Source organism: Cheilinus undulatus, linkage group 14 (assembly GCF_018320785.1).
Source record: "Cheilinus undulatus linkage group 14, ASM1832078v1, whole genome shotgun sequence".
Taxonomy (NCBI): domain Eukaryota; kingdom Metazoa; phylum Chordata; class Actinopteri; order Labriformes; family Labridae; genus Cheilinus; species Cheilinus undulatus.
In genome coordinates, this window is record NC_054878.1 from 38,836,033 (window position 1) to 38,863,114 (window position 27,082).

At 39.6% G+C, this 27,082-nt stretch overlaps 1 protein-coding gene and 1 long non-coding RNA gene across 2 annotated transcripts in view; one reads left to right on the forward strand and one right to left on the reverse strand.

Annotated features, from left to right (window-relative positions):
- Window positions 1–2,548: 2,548 nt before the first annotated feature.
- Window positions 2,549–3,935, reverse strand: LOC121521351. The gene is made up of 3 exons (XR_005992847.1): window positions 3,847–3,935; window positions 3,397–3,482; window positions 2,549–3,009 (listed from the first exon to the last, which is right to left on the reverse strand). It is a non-coding gene; the product is annotated as an uncharacterized LOC121521351 (long non-coding RNA).
- Window positions 3,936–5,437: 1,502 nt separating this feature from the next.
- Window positions 5,438–27,082, forward strand: part of LOC121521338 (exostosin-1) — a 340,957-nt gene continuing 319,312 nt past the window's right edge. Inside the window, exons 1-3 of the mRNA XM_041805269.1 lie at window positions 5,438–5,751; window positions 18,378–18,953; window positions 24,266–25,017. Of these exons, the coding sequence (XP_041661203.1) occupies window positions 18,651–18,953; window positions 24,266–25,017 (1,055 nt within the window). The 5' untranslated portion in view covers window positions 5,438–5,751; window positions 18,378–18,650. The remainder of the gene's footprint in view (window positions 5,752–18,377; window positions 18,954–24,265; window positions 25,018–27,082) is intronic.

The window sequence follows — 27,082 nt, forward strand, 5'->3', positions numbered from 1 at the left end:
ATGCTATGCAGTGCGATGATAAACTATACTACACTATGCTATTCTTTACTATACTATGCTATGCTATACTATGCTATACCACACTACACTACACTATACTATACTATACTACCCCACACTATACTACACTACACTACAGTACACTATATTTCACTGTACTACACAACGCTACACTGAGCTACGCTATGCTATACTACACTTCACTACACTACGCTATGCTTTACGATACTACACTATGCTAAGTTACCCTATGCTTCACTACACTATACTATACTATACTATATTATTCTATACTATACTATACTATACTATACTCTACTCTACTCTACTCTACTAAACTGTTTCAGTGTATAGAGGCATGCAATTGAAACCTAACTGGTGCAGATTTAAGTGTCAAGTTGATCAAAATAATCACATATTTACAGTCGACATCACCATCATGATGCGTGCTTCCTCTCTGCCTGCTTGCTGCTCAAATGGATTACATCCTAAATCATCCTTCTTCACTTGAAAATGTTGGAGAATGTCAGTCATCTGCCTTCACATAAATATTTCACTCTGGTTAGTCACTGAGGCATATCTGGGATTATAAATCAAAATTTATGAGTGTGTTTGCCCTTAATGCCCAAACAGAAGAGTGTGTATTATGTGTGTGTATTTGTGAGTGAGTACTTAAAACACTATATTAAAACATTAAAGCTGACAGAATGACAGAGTGGACAGCGTGGGGTGTTGTGGATAATTGAAATGCCAAAACCCCAAGATGGCTGCTTCATTTTAACACAAATTTACAGCCTCCATCAGAAGACATAAACGCTGAAAATATTTTATGAAGAGGCTGTGAGAGACTTCATCTTTCCTAGAGAACATTTATCAAATGAAGCAGCCAGCTGGACATGGACAGAAAGAGTGCTTTACCATTTTTACTCAGAAAAGATGGAGAAAACACCAGGAACATCCCCAGTGTTATCTTCCAGGCCAGCCTTATATGGACAACTGTATACACGTATTGGTGAAGGGATGTGCACGATTAACAGGCTAAATGCTTTAACACCTGGTCTGTCTGTAGTCGCCACCAGAATTACTAGTCAGTTTACCAAATTCTTAATATTTTTAACCAGTTCAGACCCACAATCTCAGTCGAATGTTCTATCTAAGCTAGAAAGTAGCTGCCCACCCCTAGAAGCCACTGTGTCTGTGTCAGACAACACTTACATACACTAAATGGACAAAAGTATGTGGCCACACCTGTTAATGATTGAATTCAGATGTTTGAATCAGACCCGTTGCCACAGGTGTATAAAATCAAGCACCTAGCCATGCACTCTCCATTTGAAAAACATTTTAGATTCAAAGTGTGAGGATACAGCTAACTTTTTAGTTGAAAAAATACGTTTTTGAAAGTTTGTCTTATTTCGAGGTAAATCAAAACAAATATTTCAGGGCAGCTGGTAGCATTTTGTTCCTCTTGACAACATCCTGCCATTAAGGGATAGCAGACCTTTGCTGTGAGTAATTAGCCAATCAGAATCAAATATGCTACACCTTTGTGTTATAGCAAACATCATTCTTCATGTAAAGGGGAGGAGTCAGAACAAATGGAGTAGCAAAAAGCTCATGAAAAATAAAGTGACGCAAGAAAAGACACTGTAGTCCTGCAGACACAACTGTTGTGCTCACTCCTGAACAATATCCAGCTTCAGCACTTTGTATTTCATCTCATCCAGGAACACAATACAACCTGCTCTTATCAGCTCTATGAGTTATATCCCATCCACTGCTCTCTGTGTGGAAAAAAAAACAGGACACTCTGTGGTAGCAGAGAGGATGTGAAATGAATCCCTGTGAGGAGGAAGTCATCTCTTCAGTCTGTAACATATCATCATGTTCCAGTGGTCGAATAGGATTCTCCTTTATGTGGAAGAACATTATGAGAAGTTCAATTTGAGATAAGCTGTGAGCAGGGTTTAAAATTGATACCAAATCAATTCAGTCAGGATTACAGCTCTAAGTCTGTGTTGGATTTAAGAACTAAACTAGAGAGTAAGAGAAGCTGCTGGTGTGTCAGTCATTTAGAGTGAAAGATGTGGAGAGCAACAACAGACACACTATGAGGGTCCTCAAACATTTTCATAGGGTTTTACTAAAACATGCAATCTTACTGGCTGTAAGGACAACAAAAGAACATCATTCAGGGATTTTTAAAAAATCCTTTAAAAATATATATATCAACTGGCAGTGAAATAATAAAACCAACAGACAGTCAGCAGTTTAATGTTTTTTGCAACACTGTTTATTGGAACACTCTTGTCATACATTTAACCATTTTATTACAAAATGGATATACAGTTTTATTTGGTGGAGAGTACTCTGCTCAAAAGATCCTCCCGCATGTATGTGATGATGCATGTATAATCATGCAAATTGAATGCAATAAAAGTTCAAAAGCAATTAATCCATAGTAGCATGAGTCTGAAAATGAGGGTGCAACAAGCTTTTAGCGATGAAGGAGGAGGCTGGGGTGGAGGAGATGAAGCTTTGCCAACAGCAACATGGTGCATCAGCATTAATGTAAGCAGGGATTAGCGAGAAGCACGTCACATCTAAATACACCATTGTGTTAAAAGAAAGAGCTGTGATTGGCTGTGGGAGCGGTGGGATCATGTAGCTGTCAGCTGATCATAGCTGGGCATATTACTACTGTGTTCTTATTTCCAAGGCTTATAATAAATAAGCCAAATCTGTCATCTAAGCCAGTACAATTACAAAAATAAACACAATCAAGTTAATTTTTAAGCAGACATTCTAACAGTTGTTCTCTTTGTGACCTGCAAAATTTTAGGTGCACCACAACAGCCAGAGAAAAAAATGAATTGGTATCAAGTAGGTACAGCTTTATGACAAACTGGTGGGCTACACGGGGGAGGAGTGACCAAGCTGATGGTGGACCAGGGCCAGACAATGGAATGCAACAGAGTCACTGATGATCCCATGCAAGTGCATGCAGATCTGAAAAAATGTAGTTACAAATTTAGACTTCTACCTCCATTTGGCAAGATGCTCATTTACACCCCTTAAAGCCTGAAAACACAAATAATAGCCATAAGATTCAAATTTTTTGGAGCTGAAATAAAAAAAAAAATCAAAATTTCCATAAAATTGAACAGTTATATATTTAGTATCTCATTTTATTCATTGGGTGTTTTTTGGTACCTGATAATCCACTTGAGGGCATTTTTTATCATTTATCAGATTGTATTCAGAAGTTTTGTTGAGTAATTTATTGAGCATATTCATAAGATAGAGGTATCATAAAAGTATGTATCAAATATGCATTCAGGGGTTCATACCTGAATGTTAGTTACATAACTTGAGTCGCTGAAGTTTAATTCTAACCTGCAAAGCATCTGGTTTGTCCAGATTCCACATTTGTCATCAGGTAGGGATCTATCTTGCAAAGCTTCAAGCTGAAGCTCTTGTTCCTGCAGAGAAAGACAAGACCAGTCAGCATCATCGTTGACATGACAACAGCTGCCTGCTGACTGTGTTGTGTATGTAGTTTTATCTTTTCAATTGAGGGAGCCCAAAGCATGAGGTCTGTCTGTTGTTAAGAAGTTATATTACTGACATCATTCATTTACATTCTGGTAAAGGAAATAAAATGAAAAACACCAGAAATATAGTAGTTGCTTTATTTGAAATGTGCACTGTTTCTTTATATTTTTACATAGCATAACAACTTAAAGCTGTTACAACCTACAAAATGAATTTGCACAACCTTTTTTCAAATACCAACACTAACACAGATTAAATAAATGATAAATATTGATAGCTTGGGTATCTAACCTGCAGAAGTCTGTTGTTTCTCCATGACAATGGCCCATTTTCTTCCAGCGAGCCTCCACTGATGTTTCCCAGGCTGGGCAAAAGGTTGGGAGTCCAGAGCTGCAGAGGAAGAGAGTAAGAGAGAAGGGAAATGAGAGGAAAAAAAAAGAGGTCAGGGAGGATTCCTTCTTCTCCTCTTCATCCTCTCTCTCTTCTATTGATTGACCCTAATATGTTTCTTCCACATACACACACACACACTGGCAGTGAGTGGTGGTGACATCAGTCTGTGGTTTGATGCATTCACCTCACAGCTTTCAGAGTGTAAACTGACTGCTGCAAGGTCAGACTGTAAAGATGGTAAAGATTTTCATCAGTCCAGAGCCATTTGGACCACAGCGACATTTAAGCTGTGTTATGGGGAGACATGACTGAGAGACCATTAAAAGGCTCAGGAAACCTTTGCAGGTGTTTGGAGTTAATTAGCTGATTAGAGTGTGACACCATGACTTTCCAGTATTGAACTTTTTCAAAATATCCTAATTTTTTGAGACACTGAATTTTGGGTTTTCATTATCTGTCAGCCACAATCATCAACATTTCAAAAAATAAATGCTTGAAATATTTCACTCCATATGTAATGAGTCTATATAGTATATGGGTTTTACTTTCTGAAATGAGTGATGAGAAATATTGAACTTTTTCATGATATTCTAAAATTTTTTAGATGTACCTGTAAATCAAAAATTAACATAAATTTTATTTTTTCAAAGAAATGGTCGACAGGCTGCAAGTGTTTCAATTATATGAGGTGAATTAGGTTTGGTTACGTCGTCAATCAATTGGCTGCTGTGCACCGCGTTTTCTCATAGACTCCTGCTGCATTAAAAATAATTCAAGCTTTGACACGAAGCGTAAGAGAGAAGATCACAGAAAACTTCCACAAACTTCCTCCTGGTTGCCATTGTGGTTGTTTTCTGTGGTGGATTTAAGAAGATCTGGCGTGTGCTGTTCTCGGTGGTGGTAAAGGAGCATCAGATTTTGCTGTAAAAGTCATAATAAACTCAGTAGCTTCTGTAGCACGAACACAACCCTGTAATCCACCATTGTTGTTTTGGTTCGACAGCACATGCGGCATAAGTGGGCTAATTGTTTCAAGAAAAATATGGTTGGCTGTCCACGCGGAGAAGAAATGCTAAGCGTTTACAGATTTGTTCACTCTGGGACCCAGTTTCTAAAAGCAGCATTAACGGCATTTGTCTCCGTGTGGATGGGATCTACGTCGGTGAGTTTAGGTAGTCAGAGTTTGTTTGACACAACTGTTGAGAGAGATTGTTGAGAGAGTGATTTGTCACAAACGTCAGAGATGCATTAATGATCCAGGATACTTAAAATTAAAAACACAAGTTTTGCCTCTGAAATGCTACATCTAATACAAGATTACAGAAAATTCTTAACTAAAAAAATCTACCTGGGATTTGTGACATGTTGTAAACTGCTGAATTGTTTGCACCTGTGTGCTTAAATTAATGAATGCCAGGTGCTGTTAAGCTGGAGGCACATGCTATGTATGCTTTCCAATTAGCACAGAGAAACACCTTTCTATGCCCATATAAGGACAAGGCTGTGTGCAAACACAGAAGGCACACAGGAGTGAAAGGAGATGCCAATATCGTCTAAATTACAATAAATCGTGGACGATTGTAATACCTGGATGGCTAAGTGTCTACTCTCTTCAGCTGTCCACCTGAAATATCCCATAATAAGCTTCCATGATAGATGCTGAAAATGAGGAAGAAGAGCCAAAGCACTCGACAGAACTGCCCCTTCCTCTCTGCTGCTTTGAGACCTTTCCTGATTTATCCTCCCCCGATGGACCATGATGCTTTCAACGCCAGCCGATTCTTCAGAATTATCACCTCACAGGTAAATGAAACAAAACTTCACAGAGAGAGGCTGCTGGGGAAGAATCTGGTGGTGTTTTAGACAAATGTTTAGCCATGTAGGGCTGCAATCAAGTTACATCCGAAGATTTAAGAGAAGTCTTTTTATTACCCTCTCTGAGTTGAAAAAAAAAAATCCTTAACCGTTATGCTTCCACTCTCTGTGAGAGGGACAGAAACATAAAAACACGTGCAACATAAAATTGTTGACAGAACGTTGAACTAATGAACCTGAAAATGCACTGATTGCGGATTTTAAATCAAATCATAGTCTCGTGTCTCATCTAAAGCCAAAAGGAGGAGAGACGCATTTGGCCAGTAAAGTCAGTTAAAAAGTAAACCACTTTGGGTCTGCTGCAAGGTGTGGCATCTAGCCAACACTCTGATTGGCTAGATGCCAAATGTGTAGTAGCCGATCAGCACTGAAACCTGAGCACCACTAATACTATCAGTTCCAAATATCAGTTATAAGTAACATAATTAATAATTGGTTTTCAGCCCTGAAAAATGCACATCAGTCGACCCATGTTTCTTATACTCGTCTGTAGCTTTAAGTATGACACAAATAAACAAATGCATTCAAACAGTGTATTATGTCATCTCTTAAACTGTTATTTTATTTTTGTTAGTCAGTTCAGTGTTATAATACAGCATGTTTACAAGTAAGGTTGGTCAAAGTACCTTACAGAGGAAAAAGCTAAATCATCAAGCAAGAATACACCATATATCACTGAATTATGCTAAGTGTAAATGTAAGATGTACACCTCACAATTCTGAAAAAGTTGGGATGTTTTGTAAAATGTCAGTAAGAACAGAGTACAGAGTTATGCAGACCCTTTGAAATCTTAGTTTCAGTAGAAAAAGCACCAGGATGACTTGTGTTTAAATGTTTTTTTTTTTTTTTGGGGGGGGGGGTATGAACACTCTGAATTTAAGACCTGCAACATGTCTGAAAAAAATCAGGACAGGAGCATGCTTACCAGTGTTGCATCTCAACATGTTCAACAGTGCACGATTTCTGTTGCTATATTTTACTCTCCATAAGGAGCTGAGAATAGATTTTTAAACACAAGATAAAAACTCTTCTCTCTTCTTTAAATTTCACATTTTAATGTTTAAAATGATTTCCTGTGGTCATTTTCCATATGAATTTTAAAACTCTTTGACTAGTTTATAAAGCATTAAATGGCCTTGCTCCAGACTACCTTTCAGATATGGTTTTAGTCTATGAACCAGGACGGCCCCCCCACATCCTCCGTTTTAGTTTTGCTCTTTGGAACAGCCAAGAGAGACAAACCAATCTGAAAATAGCTCAATATTAATGCATTCATTCATTTTATTTCTATCTCTCCTTTTATTCACATTTAGGTTTTTGAATTTGAATTATTCTTTTATCATTGTTTTATCATATTCGATTAATTTTAATGTTTCTACATGTAAAAAGTTATTAATGTGTACAGATTGATGCCTGTCCTCCAGATAGCTAGTTAGCCAATCATGAGCCAGTCCTTGATTATCATACCTCTGTCATTAAGTTATCATTTCACCTTTTGGTCAATCACTTTTCTTCTCTCCAGTAAAGCACGTTGAACTGCAGTTAAAGTTGTTTGGAAGCTGCTGTGTAATCAAAGTTTAATTGTTGGGTTGATGATAATGTGCTGCACATTTTCAGTACAGACGGGTCTTAACTGCATGCTGGCCAGTCTTAGCTGTGAAGGCATGCTAGCATTGTTATGCAGAAATAAGCTGGGATGTCGTCTGTATAGAATCATATGTTACTCTTAAACCTGTGTGAACCTCTAAGCGTGAATGTTGCCTTCACAGATGTTTAAAGGCCCTGTAAAGTGAAAATAGATCTGTATTTAGGTTTGTTGTATGACAGGTTATTGTTTTATGAAAATTTCAGTCAAATACAACCGCTCTAAATTTATAAAATTAAGCTTTAAAATCGTGAAAATAAGGCCGCAAAATCTGCTCCAGGATGGTGTGGGCGTGTCTGTTGAATGAGCTGAAGCCACGCCCACTCAGGAGAAATACGATCCGCTCAAATAAAAAAAAAAGCTACAATCTGAATTGAGAAAAGCGCTCACGCCATTAGACTGTCTCTTGACCTTTTGTTGACCTTAGAAGAACAGACACAGTCCCTTTTCTGGCTTAGATCTCTGTTACGATACTTTAAATGATCCATAGACCACTGTTGCTGATAGATTTGACAAATTTACCTCACAATGAACAAAAACCAGCATTAAACTGACTGTTGACTTCCAATAAAGGCAGTGAAACCAGCTAACCGTACTGAGATGAACTGCTCTGTGATTTTATATTGTACTGTTAGAGTGGCAGGGTCATCTCCCACTGTGGGCTCGTGACATCATGAGCCCACATATTGGCTCCACCCACATTAAACCCAGCCCGGAAAGAGGTGAAAAACTTTCTAACGGTCTAAATCCAGAATTCAGTCACATGTAGATCTCAGTGTTTTCACATGTTTACAGCAACTATATTCCAACATATCTAGTGTGTTAAGACAAAAACTTTGGATTTCACTTTACAGGGTCTTTAAGTTACCCCTGCCACAGGCACTAGTACACCCCACCCCATCACAGGTGCTGGCTTTTGAACTCGGCTTTGATTGCAGTCTGAATGGTCCTTTTTCTCTTCAGACCAGAGGACTCAACGGCCATTATTTCCAAAAATGTTGCCTTGACGATAGAAACTCTTAATGCTGACTGAAATTAAGCGCAAACAAACAAAAACATAAGGACTATTTAGCAGGTTTACAAAAGTAAACAAGACCACAAGGGCACAGCTGGGATAACTGGGAGTTTCTTTACTGGATGCTACTGAATCCTCTCACTGTATTCTTTTTCATATGATGAAAGAATTTTTCCCTGTTTCTGTGTCACATACAGTGAAGTTTGAAATTATTCTCAACTTGCCCATGCACCTCTTGCTAAAAATCATCAAAGGCTGACTAGATTAATATTAAAATGTTACTGTGAGCTGTGCAGTTGGATCATTTCCCATTATGTGATTTGGCCGACCTGGAGAGGATTTCAAACAACATCAAGAGTCTCTGTACTGGCTGAGCTTTACTAAGAGGGAGATTAAACCAAAATGCTGTGTGCTACACTTTGAAAAGGTTTAAGAAGTGAACAGAAATGTTGTCTTTTACCAAGTGGACTTCTTCAGTTCTGCAATAGTTTAAAACAAAATAGGGAGTTCTAACAAAATAATGCAATCCAGACAACCAGCACTGAAACTTTTAACTCTCTCTCTCCGTACATTTAAGGAGAAATCTAAAGAGTTGATCATAAAAGTCAGATGAGGTTGGTTTCACTCTGTACTGCTGAAATGTGGGTTATACCATGAACCACTAGATGGTGCTGTTTGCTACATGATATCCCTCAGTGTGGCTGCCCAGCATCTGTAAACCCCCCTCTCTCTAATTCATCTCATAATGATATCTATTCAAACATGAGAAAATAATTTTCTCCAGTCAGCTACATCTGTGCAAATAACAGCAGCATGATCGAAGTGCAGCAGAGATGGAAAGACAAGCGCTCAAAGTTGATGAATTGGGCCCAATATTTGAATCATTAGCAGGTTTAATGAGCTAAGACTTAATTAAAAGTGCATAGATTCACAGAAGAGTCAGTTCAACAAACTCTCACAGACCACTGGAAAATCCTTTTAAGCACTTTAGCCACTGAAAAAACATAAACTCACAGTGAGACCAAAACATGCACATGTTTAAGTTTTTTATGCAGTGTGACAATTTAAACTGTCCCCAAAAAGTGGAGCCCAGTTGATAATATTTGAACACCTTGCTTGAAAGTGAATTTTCATCAATTAAGCACACAGAGTTTGTCTTTTAGATACTTTTTCATATAAAATTGAAGCATTTTTTTTCCACATTGGGGCAGCTGCAAATGAGATGACCCTGTAGTGTCCAAATGGTGCCATCACAGGATGTTCAAAAGCAACAATGAACCTGTAAAGATAATTTACACTTTAACCAGTACCAGTGTTAATAATTCACCTCTTGTGATGAAACATTCCCACTATACCAACACTTTCCGTCATGTCTGGCTATGAGAATAGATCAGAGACTTTCTAAAAGGTGACTTCTGCATGGTAAAAAGTCCCTATGATTCAGTCATTAGGTAAACTATATGTCAGCATTAAACTGATTGGATACAGCAGATAAACACTGGAAACTAATATCTGCTGTACACCATTGTTTGCTGATGGCTGGTGTCTGCCAGCAGGGAGGATATCGTCCAATAGGATGATTAACTAATGCACTGGTGCATCCCTATTAATAACTCGATGTATCCCATATTTACAGGCAAGACTACAGTCACTTTAAAGCTATTATGCTATTGTTTATCTACTATGACTTCAATCAAGCAAGTCTTGATGCATATTGAAGCAACTATATATGCTTAAAAATATGAACATACATAAAGAAAACTGTGAGGAATTCTAAATTGCTGTTAAGAGATTTTGGTTCACAAATTGAAAACAAAGATGACACAATTTCAATATCTTGGATACTTTTTGATATAAAAAATACATAGTTCCAGTCTTTTAGCTGTATTATTATTTGTTTGTGTGTTTACTTGGTTCTGTTAAAAACTCAATAAACAGAATATACGTAACAAATGCATAGCTTTGTTGCTTGTCAGTGCAACTACAGTAAGAAATCATCCCCAAAATATACCAAAAGTATGTTGTGCAACTTTTTGAACCTGTGTTTACAGGTAAGAATTTGAAATTTAGTGTTTCTTGAATGTAAAATGAATTTTTAACTTTTTTTGCATGCAACTTAAATACAGGGATTACTTCCACTTAAAAGTTTGAAGCTCCTGCTGATCCAAGCAAAATAAAACTATTTTAAGTGGTGCACATTTTGTTACATAATGGGGCAACATTTTAGGCTGCATAAGAGTTCCTTCCACCAGAAACAAACAGTAAAGTGGTGATGATAAGTTATAAGACATGCACTGTCAAGAATCTTACATTTGTAAATGTATGGATAGAGTTGCAAATTTAAATCAATGCATTTAAGCAGGGGGTATCCAAAGTATGGAAGAAAGCGACAAAAGGAGCACCTTCCCAATACTAAGCTAAATGATTGTTGTATGACTAAAAAAAGAAACTAAAACTGACAAGGTCATGTGAGAAAGCATGCTGAAGAAGACCATGAGTCTAAACATGTCCGTTGTGCCTTAAAGCCTTAATAAACTGATCTAAAGGACATTTTGAATGCTGACTGTCTCAGTTTTAGTGAATCCAAAGTATGGTTCAGGGGCCCACTGCCGCCTGCAGTTTATTTAAACTGGTCCAAAATCTCCAAATGAAGCTTGTACTTGACTGTATTGTACCTCTTATAACAATATAACAACAGAGATAATACTGTAAATGGTAAACATTGCCAACCAAAATAATATCTAGATTTATAACACACTGATGGACTATGGCAGTAGTACCAGAGGCTGGGCCAGAGTCAGAGGTAGCCAGGGTCAATGTGGGCCCCCTGGAAGCTGATTGGCCACCCTGAAATCATTGAATGATTGGCTGTTTGCCTTGTGAGCCATTAACCAGCCATTTAAGCAACCACTAAGCATACCTTTACCCATATTAGATTGCTTTTGCTAACTTTAATATCCACAAGGTGAGGTAGATGAAAGTGGCTCCATCATCCTTACATATTCCTGCATGTGGAGCTCAGTGGAAAAAGTCCAGACACTCCTGATTTCAAGTTTCTAAATGTTCCTGCGAGATTCTGAAGTAGCTGTATGTTTTTCTGCATTGAGCATAAAAAAATGCACATTTTAGATACTTTTGCACTGTTGCATTTAATTCAATTTCTTGTTATCACTTGAGGCATTTTTTTCCCGTTAAATTCAAGTTCAGCTGCAACTCAAGTAACCGTCTTGATTCAAGAGGTAAACAACTGAATTAAGTTCATGTAACACAAGTTAACACGCTGCATTTTTACTTTTAGTTTTCCCCAAATATTATTTTTAGAGTGTAGCACAGTGATACTCAACGTGTGGCTCTGGAGCTACATGAGGCTCTTTTGTGATGATTTGTGACTTTCATGTCTAAATTTGAAACATTATTCCACCAAAATAACCTTAAAAAAGGGACTTTGACCTCAGAAATTATCCATTGAAAATCACATTGATCAGTTTGTTTCACACACTGCTACAGTAGGCTTTAATTGTCAAACTTATTTTTTGTCTGTATATTTCCATTGCCCTTTTTTGCAATTTTTTGCCCTTTTTAAAATTTTGTGCCACTTTTAATCAATTTTTACTGCTTTAAGTCCACTTTTCCCCCCTTCTTTTTGCAACTTTTATCCAGTTTTTGCTGTTTTTTTTTTTTTTTTACCAGGTTTTAGGCTATCTCTTTTATCCTGCTTATTGCTATTTTGCCATTTTTTGCCCATTTAAGACCTTTTACCATTAAATTCCACTTTTTCCCATTTTTTGGCCCTCTTTGCTTCTTTTAGCCAATTGATTCCCACGCTTTTGCTACTTTTTGCCCATTTAAGTCACTTTTTACTCATTTTTTTACCACGCTTTTGACACTTTTTTGCTCCTGTTTGGCCATTTTGCCATGCTTTACTCATTTTTTGTCACTTCTCTCCCATTTTTTGCCACATTTAATGTATTCTTAGTGCCACTTTTACCCATGTTTGCCACTTTTCACCTCTTAGATTGTGGCTCTTGCAAAGGTATTTTTTCAACAGTCTGGCTCTTTGTTTGAGGATGGTTGAGTAACACTGATGTAGCATATAAACAGACAGGGCTGTTAAAGCATGCTGTACAGCTTGTTTGTGTACAGTTTTATAGTAGAACCCTTACATTTCTTGATTGTTTGGATTTTAATGGAAAAAAAAGCTGAAAACAAGGAGAGCATCCACTCTGAAGGTTCTGGATGCCCCTCTGGGACTTCTCAGTGATTAAAAGTGAATTTTAATCCACATTCAACACAATATCCTAACTTTTTGCGTGGACTTTAGGCCACATGTTGTTGGATATTTAATTAAAGATCACCCTCCTATATACTGTAAATACTGTCCACTTTTTAAAGCCATGTTTACAGGCAAGAAGCCTAAATTTGCTGATTCCTGAGCAGAGTTTGGTTTGCCAATTAGGATGACAGCCACTTTAAAGGTTCTCCAGATGCTCCAGTGGGACTTCTCAGTGATTTGGCCTTCTCTGGTAACTTTCCTCCTCATTAAACTGATCCAGACAAAGCCACAGATGCAGGCAGAGCGATGCTGACTTATAGCCAGCTCCCTCCACTCCTCCTGAGAGCCAGCTGACGCCCCGCTCGGTGCTCGCTCGGATCCCCGCAGCCTGCTGCCAGCCTGCTGCTGCTGCTGTCTGGATTATCAGCGCTGCTGCTGCTGCTGCTGGATGCTGGATGCTGCACGGAGGCGCAGCCCAGAGCCAGCTGAGGATTTGAGGATGGAAACGTGAGGAGAGGAGGGCTGCTGGAAGCGAGGAGACAGGATGGAATAAGGAAGCCAGTCAGTGTGCGTTCACGCTGTTTTGATTGTGAAATCGGTCCACCTGCTGTTCAGAGGAGCGTGAAGTCTCTCCTGATTAGACCTGATCTCTCTGGATCAGGTTCTTTGAACTTACCTGGATGAGGATTTCTGCGTGTTTCTCTCACAGCTGCAGCGCACACGTGGGAGTTTGGATTTAAATTCCAAAGTTTGGATGTGCTCTGCTTCCAGGATTGTTTGAGACGGGATGACACTGGCTGTTTGGAGATGAACGCGCCTCGTTTGACGCATCGCTTCAATCTGGATGGATGTTATCAGTGCTGCTTTGGTAGATGATTGTGTGTCTTGGAGTCCTTGTTGCGCTCAAACCTCGCTCACGTATAGAGGAATCACCCCGTGATCGTTTTTGGAGAAAAGTTTGAAAAGGCTGGGACGCGCTGGAGGATGGAAGCAGCGCACCTTTCCTGCAGCTGCGGAGCTCTGTGACTATTTTCATCTAACTTATGGATGGATTTGTGACATCGAGGGTGTTTCTGGTTTATAACTGAAGGATAATGTGTTTTCAAACTGTGGAGTCTTGTTCAGGCTGGAGGGGAGAGCAGCGGACGTCCCGATCCCTGCCTGGGACCACAGGTGTTCCTTGCGCACAGGTGGGTCTGCATGCAGAGAAGGAAAAATAGAAAGCACAGTTTGAATTGCATTTCCTAAAGGCAATAATAACGAATAATGCACGTGCTGTCTCTCCATGCAAACTGCTCCAAACTCCACTCAGTCGATTTCTTTTGCTTGGTCATCAAACTTCATTAAGGAAATCCTCTGATAAATGTCCATCATTTATACCACAGCAGCTGCCTTTCACTGTAGACAGACTTCAGTTGTGTATTTGTAATTGTTATGATCAAAAACCTCTTTCCCAAGTGTCCTGACCCCTCACAGGCAGACATAAATCCACATTTAATACGAGGACACATTAAAATACATGAAATAACAGGTAAAGCAGCACTTTCTCTCCACAGTCATCTATTTCTCATGAGTTTAACTGACTTGAAGGCAGCCACATCTGCTGTAGATTCCTCCTGCTGTTCCCATTCACAGGAGGAAACCCTGTTTAAAAAAAAAGGCGGTTTAAAAATTACAACTTGCAAAATCACTGTAAATGCCAAATTTGCACAAATGCAATTGTTACGTATAAAATGCATTTGTCTTTTGCAATCTTTAGTTTTTGAAAAATGCATTTAAATCCCAGAATTGTTGATCAACTTTGACGTAAAAGGGTTACACTGCAAAAGCTTCAATGCTTATTTGCCTTTAAGCTGCATCACAATCAATGACAATTCCTCACTGACTCAGCAACAAACACCATCAGCAGAGACAAATCTCAGCTCTTTACTAACACTGGATTAATATCAGCATGTACATGGGTATTTATGCATCTAGCTCTACATTTATAATCAAGAATTGATGGCATTTGACTTGTTTGAATTATTCTGTTGATTATTATGTCATGAGATGTAATGATACACTGATACTAAAAGTGCTACGTTGCCTCATCTGATATATTGAATAAACCAGTTACACGAGCTAATTCCAGTTTTAGCTGCTGGTAGTGCTCACATAAATATGATAACCCAAGAAAAAGTATTTTTCTGTCATAATTTTTCAGGAGAATCTGAATTTATTTATCATGATAAGCCAAAACTTAGAAGCAATATTTCTATTTTTCTTTATCTCACATCGAGCCTTTTCTGTGGTGATCAGAGATTTTTTGATACTGACCTCAAAGATTTCTACAATACACTACATCACAGGTGTCAAACTCGAGGCCCGGGGGCCAAATCTGGCCCGAGGAACAGTTAAATCTGGCCCGCAAGATAATCTCATATTTTTGTTCAAACTGGTCCATCAGTCTGAGGTCTGCAGATTTCCTCAAGTATAAAATGTGAACTTATCCTTGATGATTTAAGATTTCCTTGTTAAGTCATGAAATCTGAAAAAGTAAGGAGTAAAAATAATTAGAAAAAAAGTCAGGAATGTGGGAAAAGAAAATAATTTGTGTTTTAATTTCATATTTTCAATTTTGCATCTCACAATTAGGACTCAACCTTAGGATTTTGACTTTTAATTTCATACTTTCATCATTTCGACTCATAATTTTGACTTCTAATGTAATACTTTAAGCTTTAAGTTTAATAATTCTAATTTTTAAGTGATTTTTTTTTACCTTTTTAACCTATTATTTTGTATTTTACCTCATATTTTCAACTCCAAACTTTGATTTCATAATCCAATAGTTTGACCTTTTAGACACACAATCTAAAATATTGAATCATATTGACTTTTAATTTCATGATGACAAAGTTTATTTCATATTTTGACATTTTAAACTCATGATTTTGACTTTCTTTTTAATATATTTGCCATTAAAAAAACTTACTATTTTTCAGTTTCATGTTTTGACCTTTTCAAACTAATAAATTTAGTTTTTCTCAGATTTTGAGCGCCTGAACTTTTCTTTTTAACTTTTTAAATGTCAAAATTGTTTATCTTCGGTGCTAAGTTGTTTTTTCATATTTTATTACCAGTGAAATGAGTTTGACAGTTTATGGTTAAAAAGGCGACCCTGTTATGCCCCTGTTGTGATTGGTTTTGACACCGCCTGCACTACATGGACAAAAGTATTTGGCCACACTTGTTAATTATCGAATTCTGGTGTTTCAATCAGACTTGTTGCCACCAGTGTATAAGATCAGGCTAGAGCTCAGCGAATTCAAGAGTGGTACTGTCATGGATGCCACCTTTGCATTAAGATGGTTCATGAAATTTCCTCCTGGATATTCCTCTGTCAGCTGAAGGTGATTTTATTAGACAGTTGAAGCATTTAGGAACAACAGCAGACCTCATAAGATCACAGACTGCTAAGGCGCTCTGCTGATTCCATAGCTGAGGAGTTCTGAACCTTCACCGGCATTAATGCAAACACAAAAACCGTGCAGCAGGAGCTCCATGGAATGGGTTTCCATGCAAGCCTCACATCTCCACGACGGAGAGACTGAGGAGCAGTTGAAATGGGTTCTGCGGAGGGAAGAATCACACTTCTCTGTTTGGCAGTCAGATAGGTGAGTCTGGGTTTGGCAGATGCTGGGAGAATGTTTTCTTCCTGGGTTTTTCAGGGTTTGGGTTAGGCCTCTTATCTCAGATGAAGGCCAATCTTAATGCTCAAGCATACCAAGACATTTTGGACTATGCTATGCTTCCAACATCGTGGCAACAGTTTGGGGAAGGCCCTTTTATATCCCAAAATGACTGTGCTCCAGTGCACAAAGCGAGGACTATAAAGACATGGTTTGATGAGTCCGCACAGAGCACTGACCTGAACCAGTGTTAATTTTGGCAGCCATTTTTAATGTTAGTTTTAGTCAAAATTTCTTTTAGTTTTAGTCCCATTTTAGTCATTTCTACTCTTTTTAGTTTTAGTCCATTAAAAATCCTCACGTTTTAGTCTTTACTTTTAGTCCAAGCATTTTTTTTCTTGCCTAAGGCCGGCCACACACTGCAGGATTTTAACCCCGATTTGGGGCAAGATTTGCCTCCCCCAGTGATCGTGGGGGCATGTACCAACTGGAGCCTCGTCGAAAATGATTATTTGTCTGAGTAGTCTGCATGTGTGTGCTGTCAACACAATTAATTTACTGCTCAAATCGCGTCGTAGCCTCCCAAACCCTGAATCATAAATATCAAACATGTCTGATATTTACGATTCTAGGTCATTGTGCCGCTGACAGAGTACCCACAACAACCAGTGAGAGCGAGCACACCGGGTAGCGTCATCAGACGAATCATACTTACTTTCACCGCTCACAACCATAAACACAACGGTACCTTAATTCCAGCCAGAATTTCGTCCTGAGTCTTTCCCTTGTTTTATGATTTTTGCCGCACCTGTAACGCATGCTGGGACACTCTGTTGTGGAGAGACAGCAAGACTGTATCGACAGACATCCATGTTTTTTTCTGAAGTCATGTGATCACGCGAAGTCGTAGGCAGGTCGGCAGGTGTGTGGTCTCCAGTGATCTGACAATCTGGCTGAGTCTTAGTGTCTGCGTTCAGAGGATTAAAGATGAAAAATCCTTGTAAATTGTCCTGACATCTGTGGTCTCCCACGGCTTTAAAATCGTATCAGATTAAAAAATCGTCTAGTGTGTGGCCGGCCTAAATCTGGTTCCAAATCCTGTTAGTGTGTTCTATGCATTCTGCTAAACCTGGGGTCCCTGCTCTCTACAGCTATGAGACAGACGAGATTTACCACCAGTAGAGAAATATCATGGATTTTGAATGTCCGATGAAAACCACATTACATTTCAGTCTAGTTTTAGTCATCTGGATGAAAACTAAACTTACTTTTAGCCCGTTTTAGTCATCACAGATCTATTTTTGTTAGTCTTGGTCTAGTTTTTGTCATGGATAAAAAGGCTGTCGACGAACATTTTTAGTCATACTTTTAGTCGACGAAGTTAACACTGACCTCAACTCCATCAAACACCTTTGTGATGAACTTGAATGGAGAGTGTGAGCCAGGCCTTCCTGCCTGACCTCATAAATGCTCTGCAGAATAAATGGGCACAAATTCCCACAAACATATTCCAAAATTTGATGAAAAGCCTTCCAAGGAGAGTGGAGGCTGTTATAAAAGGGGGCAACTCCATATTAAAGTACATGCATGTGAAGATAAGGTCATAACAGTCCCTGCTGGTGCAGTGGTCAGACAGCCAAATACTTTTGTCCATATAGTGTATGTCACATAGATAAAACTTAAGCATTTCAAAGCTTATTACAAATCATCTTAAAGGGGACAGCATAGAGCAGACTGTCATGCAACACGGGCTGCACAGCTCAGTCTGCTGGAGCTCCAGCAGAGGGCGCTCATTACACAAAGTACTCGTCCTAGTGGAAACTTCTAAGGAGACGACAAAGTAGGAAATCAAAGTGAATCATTGACACTGCTGCTCCTACAGCACAGATCTTTGTATCCTTTTATTATGATGATTTCAAGTAATTTTTTTGTGTCTTGTTTTCTTTTAGTGACTCCGAATCCCAAAATGCCGAGCTGTGGCTAGAGCGGCTGCCCCGTGGGTCGATCTGACCATCATCTAGCTCCTCTTCCTCCCCTCTTCAACCCTCTACCCTCCCTTCCTCTCTCCTTTTCTCTCCCTGCCTTATTTCTGCCTCTCCCCCCTCATAAATCTCCCCTCTTTCTCCTTTTTCCGTTCTTCTTCCCTACTATTCTCCCTCCCTCCTTCGTTCTCCCCCCCTAAACCCACCACCTCCTCCTCCTCCTCTCCCCCTGCAGCACACATGCAGGCCAAGAAGCGGTACCTGCTCGTGTCTGTGGGGGCCGGTCTTCTCTTCCTCGTCTATCTGTGGGCTCTGCAAATCGGGGACTTCCAGCAGCAGCCGTACCAGTATCGTCAGTTTCCCCATAACCCCCAGTACCATCAGTACCACTACCAGCAGCAGGAAGAGTACCAGTACTACCACCAGAGCCAGTACGTGTACCAGCCGCAGCCCCTCCCCCAGAGAAGCCCGTCCAGACCCCCCAGGCACTGGCCCGAGTCTGACCAGCTGCTGGAGCCGTACCTGGAGGGAGGAGAGCAAGAGGTAAAGAGTCACAGCAAAGTCTTTATAAACAAGAAAAGAAAATCCTCCTGCATCTCTACACATTTAAAGGAGTATTTGAAGAACGACTCACTTGAGTTTCAGTGCTGTATTTCCTCATATTTCTTTATTTCTGCTGGGGGTACTTTAAAAAAAAAATAAACCCTGAGTATTTTCCCAAAAGTCTTTATCAAGGTGTTTTTTGTCAAATGCGAGACGAGCCTTTGTGGTCAGCAGTGGTTTTGGCCTTGGAACTCTCCCATGGAGGCCAGCTTTGCTGAGTCTCTTTCTCATTATTAAGTCACAAACACTGACTTTAACTGAGTCAAGTGAGGCCCACAGGTCTTTAGATGTGGTTCTGGGTTCTTTTGGGACCTCTTGGATGAGTCGTCTGTGCTCTCTTGGAGTCATTTAGTTAGGCCGTCCACTCCTAGGAAGATTCACCACTGTTCCAAGTTATCTCCATTTGTGGATAATGGCTCTCACAGTGGCTGGCTGGAGTCCCAAAGCCTTAGCAATGGCTGATAGATGCCAGTAACTTTGTTTCTCATCTGTTCTTGTATTTATTTGGATTGTGATATGATGTGTTGCTTTTTGGGATCTTTTAGCCTCTTCACTTTGTCAGGAAGCTTCTATTTAAAGGATTTCTTGATCTAACAGTAATCAGGCCTGGGTGTGGCTAGTGAAATTGAACTTAGCTTTCCTAATGAATTAATTTCCACTTTAAACAGACACAAGCTTCGTCTGTAAGCTCCAGGTAGTGACCGCTCTGATTCTGCGTACCCTCACATGGCCGCTCATGGATGATATTTAGACTGATGAGCAGAAGGAGTCAGGAAGTCATTAGGGTTGTCTAGTGAGAACGTCCCTTTAGATTTTCATCTGATCGGTCCCACAAAACCCTGGGTAGGCCCAAGGCCGCCAATAAAGGGGGTAAAGTGGGGAGCTTTCTGGGGCTCAGCTAAACTGGGGACCAGGAAAATCAGTATCCACTGTAAAGTTAAGCTGGGTTCCTTTTGTCACAATCACGATGAGTTGGAAAAATGATTGATGCCATTGTTGCGTTAGCCAGCCATCGTTTTTAGCAACATTCACCAGTTGCTAGCTGGTGAGCCTTTAAAACAACACACTGCTCAGTACTTCAGGAATTGCAAGACTGTTGCTGTGCACTACATGCAACCATAGGGTAGTGCTGTGTCTACGATTTCAAAAAGTCTACTAAAGAAAAAGCAAAATGTTCTGAAAACAGGCCAGGAGTTGTAAATACAACTTGGGGAGATGTTCCATTCGCCACAGTTGGACTAACAAGTTGGAATACGAGTTATGATGACAAAAGGAACGCAGCATAATCAGTCAGTCTTTATTTGTATAGCACTTTTCATACAAACTAGTGTAACACAAGGTGCTTTACACATAAACATAAAATTAAAAGAAAATACATGAGTCATTTATATCATGAATAATGGATTCCTTACAAAAAGGAAGGTGCGTACGGATCTTAAGACAAAGTGACAGTAAATAGACTGAAATGAAACAAAAACAGAATAAGAAGATACTAAAGTATCAATAAAACAATAAAATATAGCTTAAAAAACTATATAAAACAAGTATGAAACACAAAAAGAGAACTTTTTAAAATGATGATAAAAGGCAATCCTGAAGTTAAAATAGAGTGAGATAAAACCTAGCATAAGTGTCAGCCAGTTGAAGAAATGCTGTCTTAAAAGGGTTCAAGCTGCAAAAAGTGTCAAAAAGCAGGAGGGGTTTAAACGGCAAAAAGACGTAAGAAACATTATTAAAAAACAAACTAAGAAACATTATTAAAAAACAAACTCAAAAAGTGGCTTGAATAAAGAATTTCAGCATCAGAACCTGCACTTTTAGCTCCAAAATGAAATAACTGTTAGTCGGGACACTTGCACCTTATATTGATCCATCACACATGCACTGACATCATCGATAAATCCCAACTGGATAGGGCCCATTCTCTGGGGTTTTCAGGGGCCCAGCAGCCAACTCTGCGTCCAGGCCCGGCTAGGCCCAACAGGGAGCTCCAGTGTCCCAAAGCCGCCTGCCTCCATGGTAGCTCCCAAGACCCACCATACCAACATGAAGACCTCCACTTTTCTACCACATGGCCTTCACAGCTCAAGCAGCATCTCCACCTTCAGCAGACCCAGTCTCCCCCTGACTGTCTGCGGTGGGATCAGACCAGAATCTTTTTATTTATAAGCATTTTTATTCTGATTCTGCTTTAAATTGTGGTTATTTGACAAACATAGCATTTGCCTTTCCCATTTAGAAGTACTTTTTCACAAAAATAACTCCTTTCTTTTAAAGGGTTGAATGTATCTCTAATCTTGCTGTTATAAAAGGCTTTTTTGGCAGAATCCATTTAATCTCTAATTACAGCCTTTACTTTACCCACGACTAAAAGCACAGCCTCCTGCTTTATAAGATTGCAAGTTTCTACAACTGTACATCAGGAATGGATAAATAATAGTCTTCAAGTGAAAAATTTATGCATGCAAGCATCCTTAAGTGTTTGATTTTTGTAATACAACTGAAAAGAAAGAGAGAAATAAAAATGTCAAAAAACAGACAGAGGAGGTGTTTTAGAAGATTACAGTGCATAAAGCAAACCACTGCAGCAAATCAAAAATATATGGCAGGACGGTAAATGGGTTTTATTTATGGAGACTCCTCTCCATCTGACCTGAGTCACTTTTGCAAAGTAATCTGCCAAAATGACGTCCTTGCAACTTTTTGATTGGCCATTCTGCACTGCAGCAAAAGAATAAGCCTCTCCTAAATGTCAAAGAACCAGCTGTGGCACGTATTTGTCTTTATTCTGTTTCCTGTCCTCATGTCGACATAGATATCCTGTAACCACAAACCAGGGACATGAGGACACATGCTTTGCTTTCAAAGGTCACACATAGGGATGTTTTTTGGAGAATCAGTGCTTCAGGGGAATCAAAGATCAGTGCTCATCGTCTCATGGTGGACGGTTGTCAGAGCGGCTGCAGCTCAGTCATGCAATAAAACAATAAATCCCCGTGTCAGTCTGCGAGAGGGGAGACACAATTTGCAGAAAAGATGCTCTGTCAGTGCAGATGTTGTGAAAATGTAGCTTCCCAGGAGCGAGGAGTTAAACAGCCAGCCTTTCACAGAACCACCAAGTGTGTTTTACAACCTCAATTCCGAAAAAGTTTGGGCGCTTTATACGAATGCAATGATTGTCAAATCTCATAAGGCCATATTTTACTCAGAATAAAATATAAAAAACATATCAGATGTTGAAACTGAACTTGAACTGGGAGAGGAATGTCCCATTTTTGTCTGATGTAGGATTCTAGCTGCTCAACAGTCCTTGATCTTCTTTGCTAGATTTTTTGTGTTATGATGCTCCAGCACCTGAGGCCTGTACGACGAGGCTGGATTTCTCTTATCAAGATAACTTCAGGATTAACCCTGGATTTTCTGTACGACAACACTGGTTCACTTCTTACTGGGATGAATTACCGCGGTAACTTATGCTGAACAGCTAACCTGCTCCGGAGCAGGTTATGTTCTGGATACGAGATCAGCGAGTATAAAAGCACCGCCTCCTGACCAATCCTACACGAAAGGTATAGATCAGTGATACTCAACCTGTGGTTCTGGAGCCACATGTGGCTCTTTTGTGATGATTTGTGGCTCTCTTATATCTTAATTTCAAATATTATTCCCCCCGAAAACCATGAAAAAGAGAAACTTTGACTTCAGAAATTACAAGTCACATGAATCTGTTTGTTTCCCACAATTATACAGTTTGCTTTAATTGTCAACCAATCTCCCCCTTTTTGCCACTTGTAATCTATTTTTACAGATTTAAGCCCACTTTGGACACTTCTTTTTGCCCCTTAATCCTGTTGTTGCCAGTTTTCACCAGTTTTTGCCCATTTCATCCTGCTTTTAGCAAATGTTTGCTCTTTTTGGCATTTTTTTCAACTACTTTTCACTCATTTTGGCTGCATTTTGCCATTAAATGCCATTTAATCCCCCTTTTTGCCACTTTTTGCCCATTTCCCCCATCTTTTCTGCCTCTTTTTTCCCTGTTTTGGTCACTTCTCACTCATTTTTGTTATGTTTTTGCTACTTTTTGGTCATTTTTGCCACATTTATCTCATGTCTTTGTCAATTCTCACCCATTGTTGCCACCCATTTTTTCCCCCCATTTTCCCACCCTTTTACTGATTTTTGCCACTTTTGACAATTTTTTGCCACCTTTAAATGACTTTTTGGTCACTTCTCACCCATTTCTGCCACATTCTGACCTTTTTTGCCACTTTTTGACCATTTTTGCCACCTTTAACTTATTTTAAATGCCACTTTTCACCACTTAGATTTTGACTCTTGCAAATGTATTTTTCGTAGTAATTTTTGTAGAAAAAACGTTCATAGCCTCAGCATATAGATAGTTCACATAATACAGAAAAATTTGCAATGCACAAAAATTTCATATTCAGCTAGTTCATTATCAATATGTCTTGCCTCAATTTCCATAATTTATATCATAATCATTTTAAATCATAATTAAACAGCCCACTTATACAAAGAGGCCCACACAACACTGTTGTCACAGTTGAACTTTATTCAGTCTTTTCAAGTGTACATTGATTAATGTGAACGCCAGGCGCTTCTGCGGATGACATGTGACCATCAAATGATGTTCTCCAGCCTTGTGGCAATTTTTGTTTTTCCAAGATTGCAATTGTAATTTTGGCCGTAATTGTAATTGCAATTGTATTTTTTTTAAGTTGCCCATTCAAATCATTCTAGTTCACGCCCTGGCACAATGGTTCGAAGGCTAGGGTCAGGCCACCCTTAGAGGGCAGGAGGCTTTGTCTGTTCTGAGGTTGTCAAAATAAGTTATGCACACATTAACTTAAATCATCGTAACATGCTAACTTTAAAGTTTATAGCTTCTTTGCAGATGACATCATGCAGAAGCGGAGAACTCCCTTTGGGGTGCAAGAAATTCTTTCTACAAAGAGAAATGCTTCCAAAAAGGCCATGTTTTGAGCTGTCTACGACTATACCAAACGTTCAAAGTGTGGAATATAAACGTTCTTTATAAAAATCTTTGGAAAAAGTTGACAGAGAAATGGCAGCCAGTAGTATCTAAAAAAAAACCCCACAAAAAGCCTCTGTCTAGGTTGGAAACGACTGCCCTCGCACACCCAAGCAATCCTCTCTGGACCCCCACCTTGAAAGACACTTTGATAAGGAACAGACAAGTCTAATAGTTGTTATGTTGTGTTTGTTTGCAGGAGGATACCCCTCAGCTCCACCACCAGCACACCTCTCCTCACGAACGGCGTGCGATCCGCGACAACATCTACAAGAACAAACGCTGCCGCATGGAAACGTGCTTTGACTTCTCTCGCTGCCAGTCGGGCTTCAAGGTTTACATCTACCCTCCTCAGAGAGGGGACGAGATCTCTGAGACCTACCAGAAGATCCTGACCTCCATTGAGGGCTCTCGCTTTCACACCACAGACCCTTCGCGGGCCTGCCTGTTCGTCCTGGCTGTTGACACGCTGGACAGGGACCAGCTCTCTGTGCAGTTTGTGCAGAACGTCAGGCTCCGTATCCAGAACTTGCCGACGTGGAACGATGGCAGGAACCACCTCATATTTAACCTCTACTCGGGCACATGGCCGGACTACACGGAGGATCTGGGCTTTGAGGTTGGCCAGGCCATGCTAGCCAAGGCGAGTGCGGATGTGGTCAACTTCAGACCCAACTTTGACATCTCCATCCCGCTTTTCTCCAAGGAACACCCTTTGAAAAGAGGAGGCGCAGGTTATCTGGCGCTTAACAACGCACCGTCGTCCAGGAAGTACCTGCTGGTTTTCAAAGGGAAACGATACCTGACGGGCATCGGTTCTGAGACAAGGAATGCTCTGTATCACATCCACAACGGGGAAGATATTATCCTGCTGACCACGTGTAAACATGGAAAGGATTGGGAAAAGCATAAGGACTCTCGCTGTGACCGAGATAACCAAGAATACTCAAAGTAAGTCATGCTTTTTGGTCTCTTTTGCTGCTTTTGGGCGTCTAGTCTTTTTTGATAAGATTGCCTTTACAATCTATCAATGAAGAGGCTTCATTTATCTTTTCTTGCAATACTTTGCTGTTATTTCTGTCTACAAGAGTTGTTTGTTGCTCATTCTTCCTGCAGAAAGCATGCATTTTAGGGGACATTAGTGCTTGTGGCAGTTATCTCATTATCAGCTCTTATTTGCTGTCGGTTGTTTGAGATGCAGCGCGTTTCTGCATCATTAAAGCTTGAACAAGTGCTTGTTGTGTTTGTGTGCAGGGAGATAAGTGTGTTTCTGCTGCTGTCGATCATTACAAATGCAGTTTATTGGCTGAAAGCTCTCCCGCTCAAGAGTTTTTAGGGACTTGCTGAAGCACACAAATCTCCATTTCTTTATTTGAATGAAGCAGGTTGGATGCTTTCATGTGCATATTGCACAATCGTCATGGGACTTTCTATGCTCCTGAGACAAAATGCAGTGGAAATGTGAGTGTTTTTATGCTTTTGTGTGCGCAAAAGAGAAGGAGAAGAAGAGAAGTTTAGTCGTCTCAGCAGTCGATCGAGAGAAAAGCGATCAGAGATGTGAGGAGTTCAGCCTTTCTGAAGGTTTTAGCAAGAGTTGGCTGCTGAAAGAGGAGGAATTGTTGCATGTGGACTGAAACTGGGAACAACATTCACATCTTTTTACTGAATGTTAGCCCAAGACTCATCTGTTGCATATTTTGGGTTTGGATTTAGAAGAAACCCAAAGGAGAACCACCTGCTAAGCACTGCCTAACAGAAATGAAAATTTTGCAGAAGGCTTCAATCAATGTTGTTTGCATATCCTGCCCTATTCTCGCACATTTTTTGGGGGAGATTAAATAAAATTGTGTGGTTGAACTTTAGACTTTAAGCTTTCTAGGACTTTGACTGCTGTCTTTTCTACAGAACATGCTTTATAAAGCTAGAAAATAGCTGAATGTTGACTTAACTTTCATTCTGATTTGACTGGATTAGAGATTTCTGCAATGACTCTGGCTCGACAGAACATTGCAAGGAAAATTGCTTGTTTCTCAAATTGCTCTCCTATGTAAAGAAAAAAACGTGTTTGGCTGACTTCATGGTAATAACTGGATAATGAAACATGCAAGCAGTCCTACAGGGTGATTTCCTTTCAACAGCTCAGCAGAAATCAGTAGAAAGGAACAGCAGGAAGCACTCGCATGTCAGCAGAATAAAAACCATTTCACTCTAAGAACATACAAAACAACTCCTGTGTTTATCACTAACACGCACAAAGATGTGCTCTCTATTTTAACTTCTGTCTTTCTGAGGCCTTTACTCTCTAATTTTGCAATAAAGTCAACAGCCAATTTTGCCTTACAATTATGCTTGCTTGTAATAAACAATGAATCTGTGCCTATGTGTCAGCAGGTATGATGTGAGCCTAAAATACTCTGTATAATAGGGCTGAACAAATAGCAAAAATAATCTCATTGCGATTTTTTCCCCCAAGATTGCAATTGCATTTTAAAATTTGACAATTAGGTTTCTCATCTTATGTATTTTTCAACAAATTCAAGCAATAAATCATTCGAGATTATAACCTACATTCAGGGTCATCATACATTTTAACATTTTATTGCAAAATGGAAATGCAATTTTACTTGGCGGAGAAGGCGTGTAACAGGCATTAAGCTATAAAGGAGGAGGCTGGGGTGGAGGAGGTGAAGTCTTGCCGGCAGCAGCGTGGGCAATCAGCATTGATGTAAGCAAAGATTAGTGAGAAGTACCTCATATTTTAATGGACCACTTTGTTGTGACTTTAATGTTTGCATAATGTGCATTAAGTCTCTGCTGCTGCAAAAAGTGAATATATTAAACTGGTATTTCGACACATTTCAAGTTAAATAAATATTGCAACTTCTGCCATTTGTAAATTGCAGCAGGCCATATTGCAATTTTAACTCTTTGAGCACCAAAGTCGCAAAATTGCGACAAGCAACATTGCTGAATTAAACAGGCTATAGCTGCAAATATGGTGCCTAATGTTGTTACT